We start from the raw sequence: 13,172 nt of genomic DNA on the forward strand, positions 1-13,172 counted from the left end.
TGCACAAAATCATTTTGCATTTATTGTACTACTGATTTTATACATTTTTGATATTTCCTTAACATTCATTTCTAGAAATGTTCTAGGCATGTCCAAAATTTAGCCAAGAAGTTATGCAAACTTGATAGAAAATGAATAGAAAATACAGTAGAGTAGTGGCGATAGCAACTCCAGGGTCATGAGTTCAATTCCCATGGAATGCATGAACTTATACATTATGCATATTCATTACGTATAATGAAATTAATAAAAGAGTTCATATGATATTTTGTCTGAGTTTATTTCCATTTTACTGATTATTTGTATTGATGTTTACATTTAAAACACATGAAAATGGTGAGGAAAGAAAGCAAGAAAAACAGACACAGACAAGACAGAAAGAAAAGTGAACTTGTGAAATGCATTACAAAAGGTGCCATGAATAATACTGTATATAGCATTATAAATTCTCTTGATGTGACAGGCCGATCGTCAGTGTTGCATTTCAAAGCAGTTTATGGCAAACGTTTATCTAAACATAACAGAAAGAGGTGATTTCCTCTCCTCTTTTCCATAATAATCTATATCCATAATGAAGTTCACACCAGACGTTTTATTTCACAACACAACAGCTCCCATAATCAAACTATAATCATCCGTCTCATGTGAGAGAACAAATGTCTGTAGCCAAAACTTCAAGAGCTTCAGCCACCCAACAACAGTAGCTGCGTTCACACGGACCCCAATAATTCAACTGGGAGCACAGTCAGGATAAAAAGTCACATGTAACCACATCAATCGGAATGAATAGGCCCTTGTTTCGGACTCTCATCCACAGACGCCTTGTTTTGGGCTCGGGAAAGGGTTTTTAATTAATATAACGGTTCATATGCTCGTTGTCTCATAACTAGGAAATGAAATTGATAAATATTAAGGGCCAGATTTACTAACAGCTTGCGCCAACGCAAACCTTCTTTTGGAGTTAAGAAAATACTGTCAGAATTTACTAAAGACATGCAGTAAAAAAAAAAATAGCACTGATAAGGCATGGACAGGGTTATTTTTGCGGCTGACCTTATTGCATATCGTCACCTTCCTAAAATAATTGCCCAAGTCATTTTTTCAGGTTTCTCAGAAAACACACAAAAAAAAAAAAAAAAAAAAAAAATAACATCAGAGGTTTGTTCTTCTTGATGCAGCTGCCATCTTGAAACGCATGTAAAGTTGCCTAAGTCTGATTGTCTTTTGACTTAGGCAAAATAAAACGGCCTAAGTCACACTCTTAGGCTATTACACTACAGGGGTAGAATTGCATGATCTGTTCAACTGAGGATGTGGGCGATTTTACCAGAGGTGGCCAGCATCATGAGGAGATGGACTTATTCAAAAAAAAATCATTTTTGTCAAAATTATTTTAGGAAGGTGACGATATGCATTTGTAGGAGTTTCCCTTTCAGACACAAAATTTATGGGAGGAGAGTATTTAAATGAATCATGCAATGCGATTTACTAAGGTTTGTGCTTGTCAATTCACAGGTATTTGCAGCATTATTGGACACTCAAAAAGCAGGTCTTAAACCAGACCCTAACTCACGCTACTCTTGGTAGATTGTGTTGGTCATTATGGAAATTATCTGGCTGAAATTCTTTAATTTGCACGTCGTCAGTAGATCACGCATAGAACTTTCCACTCCCATTGGCTTTCATGCCAATTTGTCCAGTTTAGTAAATCTGGCCCTAAGTCTGCTCCTTAAAACAAAGAAAAGAAGCGATGTAGGAGAATAGTATATATGTGCAAACAGTGGTTCATGTAAACACAACGTTAGGATTCATCAACTGGAAAGAATTCATTCCGATTTTAACAAAAGGTGTGCATGTAAACGTAGCTACTGATAAATATGAGCATGATAATAAAATGAATAGAAAAAGTGTAAAATATTTTCTTTCATTGATGACTGAAAGTTAGTGTAACGGGGATACTGGATTGATATTTCATGACCAAAATTATTCAGTCAAATCATCTGCAAAAAAAATTTTTTTGCATGGAAAAATCATTGGAATTTGAGGGAGGGGAGGGGAGGGGGGGAGGGTTAATAATTAAATGTTTAAACGTAAAGGTATTTCATAAATTTAAATATTAATACTTTTGAAAAACTTTTTAAATAAAATGTATATTTTAAATAATAATGTTTTCATATTTTATCTAAATCAATATGCATGCAATAAATACTTCCATAATGTCTAAATGCTTTACAATTTATGTAATGTACATTTGTTTTTTTGTTTTTTTTTCATTAAAACAATTAGAATGAGACTGTTCCTCGCAGGTTTGGAGAGATTCATCCGGCTAGCCTCTCAATGCGGTTCAGTTCCAGGCAGATGCTGTCTGTCTATCCGGGATGGGGTGTTAGACAGCATCCCCCCTGTCTTCAGCTCCAGAGAGACAAGCAAAGCCACCTGGCTCATAAATCAGACCTGCCGTGGGACGAAGCACAGCGGTGGGCTCTAAACTGCCTCCATCCTGCCAAACTCAACATTAGTCGGGCCCGTTACACCAGCGATATTGACGGAAGATAGAAACAAAGGGACTGAGAATGTGAGATAGACTAGAAGTGTGGGGGAGAGGGTGATTCATACGAGCTCTTAATGAAGCTATCACTCATTTAAGCTGCAACACAGCATTCTGGGGTTTCTCAGGCCATAAATCCTTCCTAAGAACTCCTCAATTTGTTCACAGCATGCTCTGCGTTACATATGTTGGGTATATATTGTGTTTAAGTCACATGCACAACATTTATACTCTGTCTCTGATTGCACTGGCTGTGCAGATTCATTGACTGCGCTGTTTAATAACAGTATAAATCACGTAGCTGTTGTCATCCTTTATCATAATTGATCACAGGCCAAGCAATGACATGCTCCGCTCACCTGAGACAAACTCGTTTAACTAAACGCCGTCTGCCAGATGGAAAAAAGACATACTGAAACAACCCCTGTTACACAGAATATGATAACAAAACAGCATCTGATCAATAAAAATAATCTAAAGAGATATCGAAATGAGTTTGCTAGCAAAGTCTTTTATACACTAGCTATGACTTTGCCTCAACATTGATAACTGGACTAACCAGCGGACCAATTTCATTGCACATTATCTCAAATGTTGGTTTGGTCGTTCTGAAATGCCTGAGAGAAAGTCTGTCATCAAAATGGTTTGGTATAATTACCTCCCAGAACTGTCTCACACGACTGCGTTCCCAAACACCACATATCTGATAACATGACAGTGTTTATTGTATTAGTTTTGTCATATTTTGTGCTAGTTTCCCAGGAAATTATGATTTTGCCCTTTTTTAACACATGGGATGGAAACCGTGCTTTATTAGCAAATATTTGATGCAATATTCCAATTTTTTGAAGTTGTAAATAAAACAAAGATTAGTAAACTAGAAAATTGTATTAGTTTTTCTATTTAAAAAAATCAGGTTTAATTCAATGTGTTACTTGTTGTTTCTTTGTAATTATTAGCAAAATCTACTAGCTGTTTCTGACTGTTTTTCAATGCACTACAATTCACAGATTATGCATGCTCAGATCTCCTGGAATAATTTTTAGGGTTCAATGCCGTGTGTTAGAATAATATCAGTCAAGTCACCTTTAGTAATATAGTGCTTGATACAATACAATACAATCTACAATCTGACTTGCAGCAGCCTGTATTCATAAATCACACCATGTTCGTTCATTTGACGTTCATCAAGGTTTTTCCTCCATTTCGGTCACCTAATGGAGTTTGGGTTCTTTGTCACTGTTTGCTCAGTTTGGGGTTTAAAAGACACTGAATATTCATTAAAATTAGCAATAATTTGACTCCACTGACACTATCAGATGAGAACAAAACTTGAACTGAATTGAGCTGAATAATGACATTATTATCTTCTGTAGAGCTGCTTTATAGCTGAATCGAATTAGTTTCATAATTGACGAATTTGAATTAAACTCAATCAACACTGACCTGACTTGAGCTGGACAACAAAACTATTGTCTTCTGTAGAGCTGCTTAGAGAATGTGAAGCAACGTCACACCGCGTTGCATGCTGGGCCGGCGCCTCCATCTTAAGAGGATCGTCCTCTGCTACTGATGCTGAAATTAATACTCATACTGTCCCTGCACCTTTTGTTTAGTTTTTGCCCTAAAATTAAATATTCACATTCTCCATGGCATCATTTGCAGGGAGGAGAAGCTATTGTATTGCGTTGCACGATAATGTGATTTGGTAGTTTTTCAGAATCTCATTCACAATGCATCTGGTTACCATTAAAAGTGTCACACGCTGACACAGACACAGATTTTTTACATTTTTTATATATTTATTTCAACAATCAAATCTTGTGAACAGTTTTGTAGTGGCTGCGAGCAAGTTCTGCAAATTCACAAGCCGACAAACTGCGAGAGTCATACTCGCAAAGTTACACAAGATTCAACTCATTTTTTTAAGTCAGTTTAATGGTGTTCTTCGGACCAAATGGTCCCAAAATGTTTAAATAAAAAAATGTATAAAATCATAGCTTCATCGGAATGGTCCGAAATTTGGTGACTTTGTTGGAACTTGGTATATGAACACCCAAAAAAATTGGCAACAGGATTTGAATAGTCTAAGTGGTTGTAAAAAAAATAGTCACACTCAAGGTCTTCGGGACCAAATGGTCCGCCATAGGAAATGAATGGGAAATTGGCAAAAATGTGAAAATACAGAGTTTTTTTGTGCGTACAATCTACAAATCAGCTACGATCCAGAAAAAAAGCACACAACAGTGAAGGGGTGAATCTATAAAACATCAAGAGTGCAAAACAGACACATCCACACACACACACACACACACACACACACACACACACACACACAACACACTTTTATACACATACACACTCATAAATTCAGATTACATAAATCTATTTAGAATTTTTAAAAATCGCAGCTTCATCGGAATGTTACGAAACTAGGTGACTTTTATGGTATTAGGTATGTGAACACGCAAAAAAATATTGAGGTCATGATCCAAGCATGCTAAGTGGTAGTCACACTTCTGCTCTTTGGTCAAAAATGACCCCATAGGAAATGAATGGGAAATTGTCAAAAATGTGACAATACAGAGATTTTTTGTGCGTACAATCTCCAAATCTGCCACGATCCAGAAAAAAAGCACACAAAAGTGAAGGGGTGAATCTATAAAACATCAAGAGTGCAAAACAGACACATCCACACACACACACACACACACAAACACACTTTTATACACATACATACTAATAAATTCAGATAACAAAAATCTGTTTTGAATTTTTAAAAATCACCGCTTCATCGGAATGTAACGAAACTATGTGACTTTTATGGTATTAGGAATGTGAACACACACAAAAAAATTGAGGTCATGATCCAAGCATGCTAAGTGGTCGTCACACTTCTGCTCTTTGGTCAAAAATGACCCCCATAGGAAATGAATGGGAAATTTTCAAAAAAATGAAAACAGAGGTTTTTTGTATAAAACAAACAAACAAAAAAGACAAAAATAGTCTTTGAGAATCTGTTATTATATTTTAAAATCAACAACCTGAAAAAAAATTGGCCAATATGTGCAAAAATCACTAGAATTCGCAAGCCTTTCTACAGAAAGCTGTAAATCCACTAGTGGTAAAAATCTGCCATTGCGTGATAAAAATGCTCAGTGTGTCCACCAGTTGGCGCCCATCTCATTTAAAAAATTGCTTTCATGAGGCCTAGGCTTGACTCTAAAATGAAATACAGCTTTAATAAAAAAAATAAAAAAATGACATATATATAAAAAAATTCTATTATATTCAATGGGAAAAAAATGGGTCATAATTATTGCATAAATATTAATTATAAATCATAAAATTATCTCAAAACACCAAAAAAGAAAAGAAAAAATATTATAAAAAAAACAAGTAAAAAAAAAAAAAATGATGTTTTTTTTTTATAAATATTATTCCCACCCTCCCGGACCATTTGGTCCCGAAGGTCTTGAGTGTGACTCTGAAATGAAGGACACCAGAGGGTTAAGTTGAAATGACTTCAACATCCAAGTTAATTGTACTTAAAGGGGGGGTGAAATGCTCATTTTCACTCAATCTCCTGTTAATCTTGAGTACCTATAGAGTAATATTGCATCCTTCATATCTCCAAAAAGTCTTTTGTTTTATTATATTTTTATAGGATAGGCTGTACCGAGTCTTTCCGGAAAAAAACGAGCGGCTGGGGGCGGGCCGTGTGGGCGAAGCTTAGCTGTGCTAACGCGCCGATAGCTAACAACACACAGAGACATTTGTTCAACAGTTTTACTCACCGCCTGCGGTTCCAACGCACGACCGCGAACCTTTATCATTGTGACTGCTCGATCCTTAAGCATTAGACGATCTGCAAATCCGTCGATCTGGGCTTTGTTTATAAAACAATCATCGTCGAAATGCAGGGAACAACAGTCTTACACAACTCCGTTTATGCTCAGGAAAACAAACTCCATCCACGGGTGCCTTAACGCTGGGTTCTTTAGGAATCTGTGCAGGGTTGTCTTGCCCTGGCAACCAAAAACACACTTCTTTGGTGACATTGACTTCCCAAAAGCCGGGCAGGGCGCTTTGATGGCGAACTGCTTTCACTCTCTTGCTCTGGTCTACGAGTGCGCGCGCGCCCGCGATCTTACCGGAGAAGTGCCCTTAGGACCCATATAAGGAAATTCCGCTCTATCTTACGTAAGACAGAGCCATACTCGAAAAAAACTTTCCGAAACTTGTGACAAACCGGAAGGAGTATTTTTGGAACAAAAATACTCCTTCAAACGTACAACTTAGTATTTGAAACTTTGTCCATGTTTAGCATGGGAATCCAACTCTTTACCAGTGTAAAAAACTCAGTATGCATGAAATAGCATTTCACCCCCCCCTTTAAAAATTGAAGGCAGCAACATTTTATTTGTTACAGTGAAGCTGCTTTGAAACAATCTGTATTGTATAAAGCACTATATAAATGAAGGTGACATGACTTGACAATGGTAATGGTTCATGCCTGAACCAGCAACTGGTTTTCCTGGCCACTATGCCACAGCTCCAAAAAGCTCTTTGCATTATGTGATGCTCACGGACAGATACTCCTCCTGTGCAGTGAACCGACACACACTCAAATTCAGCATCGTCCTGTAATCACATGTTGCATTTTGAAGCAACACAAACACAGGATCCATTATGAGAGCACAGAGTGCTTTGCTCCGCTAATGGCTCGTGTGAAAAGGGCTGATGCACATTGAGTGTCTTTTGTGTGGTTTTGCGCAGGTAGACCGCTAATGAATTCAAGGCTTTTTAGTCTGGCACTTCCAAAACGTGCTCCAAGCGGGCTTCATAATGCATTATGAAAACTCTGAACACATTAACACTCCCGATGGCCTGAAAAGCTGCATCTAAAAATAGAAGGATAAAAATCATTGATAATGGCCCATTGGGTCTTAATGGAAAACGCGGGTCACTTCGGCTCGTTTGGTTGTGCGTTCGGAGACCTAATCTATCCTCAGTCAGTGGATCGCATTACAATCAAGATTAAAATCACATTAGAATGTGCAGCACCAAATCAAATCTAATCACCACCATCGATTGAGACAATTTCACGATAGACTTCATTACCGCAGATGTCCTTTCTCAGGCAGGCACAGGAGATATGTTGATGCACTGAGGTTTGTCCAAACTGTCAAATGTGAAATAACATGTGATGTGTCCAATGGCCAAATAACTTCCTTCTGTGATCTTATAGAAAGGCTAGAGAGGGACTTCCTACAGTATGAACACATTGGAGAACCTGTAAGCATTAACCCTTTTACTATAAATCCCTGAAGCCTTTACTGTCAAAACTGCTATTCAGTCCTGTGCAATGTAGGGTGAGGTCTAAAACTACAAGTCAACCCACATAAACATGCCATACTGTGTACACAAACAATGTTCTCAATGCTTGAGTTCATGTGTAGAGCCCCTGGTGATACTTCGAGCAAAGTTTCATGTTGTGTCGAGCCTTCTTAGTGTTTTAAAAATATGTTTTTTTGATGCTATCATAGTAGTGCCCCAAGCACTCCCATTCAAAAGGCAGTTTGACCGAAAACGAAAATACAGTCGAACTTAAAAGTGGAGTTTCCATTCTAATTATGCTTTTAAACGAAAGTTTGTCTCAGGTAGATTAACAAAAAAAGACCCTAGGTTGGATTTTGGCGAGAGTTACCCTTTAAACTAGCAAAACTGGGTATTTAAACTAGCACCGAGTATGCTTAGATCGTTAAAATAGGGTCCTAAATCCCTTTTACTGTTAAAACTGCTATATAACATTTAATATAGTATTAGTCCAGATCAGTGTAGGGAAAGGACTAAAACAACAAGCCAACCCACATAAACATGCGACATTGTTCACAACTCATTTTACTACTTTTGAGTAGAATACAGGATATTGGATGGAAAATGCTATTTACTCACTATACTTTAAAATAGTTTCAATGTAGCTAGCTTCTTTTAAATGAGTAATTTAGTCAATTTAGTCAATTAATCATTTGAAAGACTTACACTCTACGTTGAGCTGCACCTGACCCTGTCGGCGTTTGATGTTTAGGCCGTTGTAAGGTGCGGTTTGGCAGCGGTACGCTCCCATCATGTCCCGCGACACATTGGTCAGGCGCAAGCGTCCATCGCGTGTTTCCACCACCCAATCCCCCGATGGCATGGGCAGGTCCTTGTTAGCACGAGACCAAAGAACGGGTGGGCGGGGCTTACCTTCGACCAAACACACAAGATCTGCAGTGCCGCCCTCACTGACATTGACCACACCCCCTCCGTCTGGCACGTTCAGAACAGGGGGAACGACTGGAAAAGGAGAAGAGAATGTTATATTATTATATTAAATAATAGTTATGTACAAGAAAAATCAATGGACAACAAATAAATGGGGAAAAATCCAAATAGATGGAGTTTTGTAAATCGAAATATGGAGTTTAATGAGATACTCAGATTTTTTAATTAAAGACCGAAATTTTCAACTGTAACTTCTTTCTATATATATTTAGCTTTAGTGACCCATGATGCTCACAACTGATATTTATTTTTAAAAAATATATATATCTGTGCAACCTCTTGTGCCATCATTAAGCAGATAAAAATTAAACAATTTATTCCATTTTATGACAACAACTCTATATATGTATATAAAATATAAAAATAGGCATTATGGTCTAGCTATATAGAGCTATATATTAAAAAACTATATTCAAATGGACTGACTGACTGACTGACTGACTGACTGACTGACTGACTGAGTGATTGATTGATTGATTGATTGATTGATTGATTGATTGATTGATTGATTGATTGATTGATTGATTGATTACAATGTTAATGTTATAGGTGTATATCAGGCCAAAAACAGCTGCCAAATGAACACCAAAAGAAAGAGACAAATAATGTGATGCAATAAAATATCTATCACAAATAGAGAGAATCAACTACTTTTTTAGATAGCTACTGTGTTAAATCTACTGGACCAACACCAAAACACAAAGGGAAAAAATATACAAAATAATGATCGTACAGGGATGGACAGACTTCAAACAAAAGGAGAGAAAGATCATAAACATGAGAGATCAAGAGAGTGTCAGATGATGCGATTGATCATGTCAGGTCTGCAGTCAGAAACACAGGGAAACTCCAGAGAAGGTCGAAACTTCAAGAACAAAAAAAGAAGAGGAACTCAGAAAAAACAGCTTCCTGCTGAGATGAGAGAGAGCAGATCAGAGAGGACTCAAATGCATGAGGGCATCTGAATTTCCCAGAATTCAACAGATTGACCATTCCAACATTATCACGGTTTACCCATGAGGCATACAGACCCGTTTAACCTCTCTGATAGCGGTGAGGGAAAAAACTCAATAAACATTGTGTTGTATAGTAAAGTTGTATATGTGAGAAGATATCTGTGCTATTTGTAGTAGGTTTTTTTCTGTCTTTATCAATGACAAAAATAAATAGATAAACAAAAATGATGACCAGCACACTGCTTTATCTGCTCCCATAAAACTTTAAAGCATTCCAACGTTTCAACCAAACAAGCAATAAGAACAACAAATATCAAGGGATTTTATATTCACATTGTAAACACTCACATCTGATAAAAGACATCATCTATCAGCAAACTAACCGATTATTAGATGAATTGCTGCAATATAGTAATGTTTTATGGAAGCAGACAAAGCATAATGCAGTCTTTTTTAAATATATTTTAAGATGGCAAAAGAGGTCACATTTATTTTTTAATTTTCAAAACATGTTAGGCTTGCTATTTGACCATAATGCTCAGCATCCAGCATAACTCACAATGGTAGATATTAAAAAATAATCTGACACCTGGAAAATTAATACTTGTCAAGATAAGCTCTCAAAAAGTTAGAAAGTAATGAGCTCAGTTTGAACACTTGCAGTTGCTAAGATGGTAGATAGAACAATAGAGATAACAACAGAACAATAGATCGAATTATAGATAGAACAATAGACAGACAGACAGACAGACATAGATAGACAGATAGACAGACAGACAGACAGACAGACAGACAGACAGACAGACAGACAGACAGACAGATAGATAGATAGATAGATAGATAGATAGATAGATAGATAGATAGATAGATAGATAGATAGATAGATAGATAGATAGATAGATAGATAGATAGATAGATAGATAGATAGATACAGTGCTATGCATAAGTGTAGACACCCATGCTAAAGTTGACTTAAAAGAGGAATAAAAAATCATCTTTTGGAAATTGAACTTAATGCCTTAATTAAAAAAAATAGGAAAAATCCAACCTTTAAGGACACCAATTTTCTTTGTGAATGAATATCGTAAATGTATCGTAAATAAATAAATGTTCACCCCTGTCTGGACACCCCTATGTTAAATTCCCATAGAGGCAGGCAGATTTTTATTTTTAAAGGCCAGTTACTTCATGGATCCAGGATACTATGCATCCTGATAAAGTTCCCTTGGCCTTTGGAATTAAAATAGCCCCACATCATCACATAGCCTTCACCATACCTAGAGATTGGCATAGTTTTATTTCAGTTAGCCTAATAGCTGGTTTGATTTGCATTGAGAGATGATCTTATGGAAAGTACTCCATGCCAATCTCTAGGTTCTCTTTTTGCCAATCTCTTTTTAGTAGTGGTGGGCCGTTATCGGCGTTAACGCGCTGCGTTAACGCGAGACTCTTATCGCGCGATAAAAAAAATATCGCCGTTAATCTATTCCCCAAATTGGGTTGGGAGATGGCTCTACTACACAAGCTATGATGACGCAATCTACCCGCGGCCGCGAGGTAAACCGTAAACACGGCTGTAAGTGAAAGCTGCAACATCCATTATTTGGACTTGGTTCGGATTTAAGCCGTCCGACAAACAGCAGCAAACTATCCGAGTGTGTGGGGTAACGGTTCGGTAAATTAACACACGACTAATCCGTTCTACCACCTCAAATTCAAAACGAAACATGATATCACTGAATAGCCTACCAGCGCGCGCGTATTATTCTCATTCCAATATATCTTAGTGGTGTAACGTTAACACATAATCTCTTTCTACGCCCGATTTTAAGAATCGTTGTTGTGTTTCTTTTTAACTGAAAAGACATCAGTTAGACAATATTATAACTTTAAATTTGGGGTTTCATAAGCTCAAAGCTATAATAAACATTAGACCTACTTAAGATCTCTGCAGCAAGTGTAGCCTACTTAAATTTTATTTATCTGCAAAATTATGTTGTATACTTACAGTTTTGCACAATATATGTTCTCAAAACTACATATACCCTTTAAAAAAATAAATTTAGCAGTTGTTTAGCAGGGTCTGTGTAACCTGTTCTGAAATGGTTTTATTTAGTGGTGGGCCGTTATCGGCGTTAACGCGCTGCGTTAACGCGAGACTCTTATCGCGCGATAAAAAAAATATCGCCGTTAATCTATTCCCCAAGTTGGGTTACCCGCGGCCGCGAGGTAAACCCGGCTGCAACGCATATTCGTCGTCATCTTAAGTAAACACGGCTGAAAGTGAAAGCTGCGACATCCATTATTTGGACTTGGTTCGGATTTAAGCCGTCCGACAAACAGCAGCAAACTATCCGAGTGTGTGGGGTAACGGTTCGGTAAGTTAACACACGACTAATCCGTTCTACCTCCTCAAATTCAAAACGAAACTGAAACTGATATCACTGAATACCAGCGTGCACGTATTATTCTCAATCCAATATATCTTAGTGGTGTAACGTTAACACATAATCTCTGTCTACGCCCGATTTTAAGAATCGTTGTTGTGTTTCTTTTTAACTGAAAAGACATCAGTTAGACAATATTATAACTTTAAATTTGGGGTTTTATAAGCTCAAAGCTATAATAAACATTAGACCTACTTAAGATCTCTGCAGCTAGTGTACTTAAATTTTATTTATCTGCAAAATTATGTTGTATACTTACAGTTTTGCACAATATATGTTCTCAAAACTACATATACCCTTTAAAAAAAAATTAGCAGTTGTTTAGCAGGGTCTGTGTAACCTGTTCTGTAATGGTTTTATTATAATATACTGTATATCGTTATCGCAAAAGGCTGCAATGTATATCAAAATATAGATTTTAGGCCATATCGCCCATCCCTAATTGATAGCCTATAGTAGTTGATAATAACATAGGCCTACCTAATGTTGCCTACGGACGGTAACAGTACAGAAGTAACCTTTTACAGTCTATGAGTAGAACAGCTTTCTCAAGCAGTTTGTGATGCATTTTGGAAACAGGAGATGAGCCCCTGGTCTAATGCGCCACCTGGCTTGAGAAACCCGTTCTCAAAGACTTAGCCTACTTTTATAGTCATTATTTGGGTAGCACACATATTCTGAATGCCTTCGGCAGAATTCAAATGAGCCATTTTAATCTAGATTAATCTAGATTAATTTCAAAATTAATCTAGATTAATCTAGATTAAAAAAATTAATCTATGCCCACCTCTAGGTTTTATTATAATATACTGTATATCGTTATCACAAGAGGCTGCAATGTATATCACAATATAGATTTTAGGCCATATCGCCCATCCCTTATTGATAGCC

The 13,172-nt window shown here is 37.0% G+C and overlaps 1 protein-coding gene across 1 annotated transcript in view; it reads right to left on the bottom strand.

Moving 5' to 3' along the window:
- Positions 1-13,172, bottom strand: part of mdga1 (MAM domain containing glycosylphosphatidylinositol anchor 1) — a gene marked incomplete at both ends in the record, with an annotated part of 207,953 nt that overhangs the window by 62,189 nt on the left and 132,592 nt on the right. The window contains one exon of the mRNA XM_081350154.1: positions 8,594-8,890. Within this exon, the coding sequence (XP_081206280.1) occupies positions 8,594-8,890 (297 nt within the window). The remainder of the gene's footprint in view (positions 1-8,593; positions 8,891-13,172) is intronic.

The sequence above is a fragment of the Scardinius erythrophthalmus genome, assembly GCF_964197995.2.
Source record: "Scardinius erythrophthalmus genome assembly, chromosome: 21".
Taxonomy (NCBI): Eukaryota; Metazoa; Chordata; class Actinopteri; order Cypriniformes; family Leuciscidae; genus Scardinius; species Scardinius erythrophthalmus.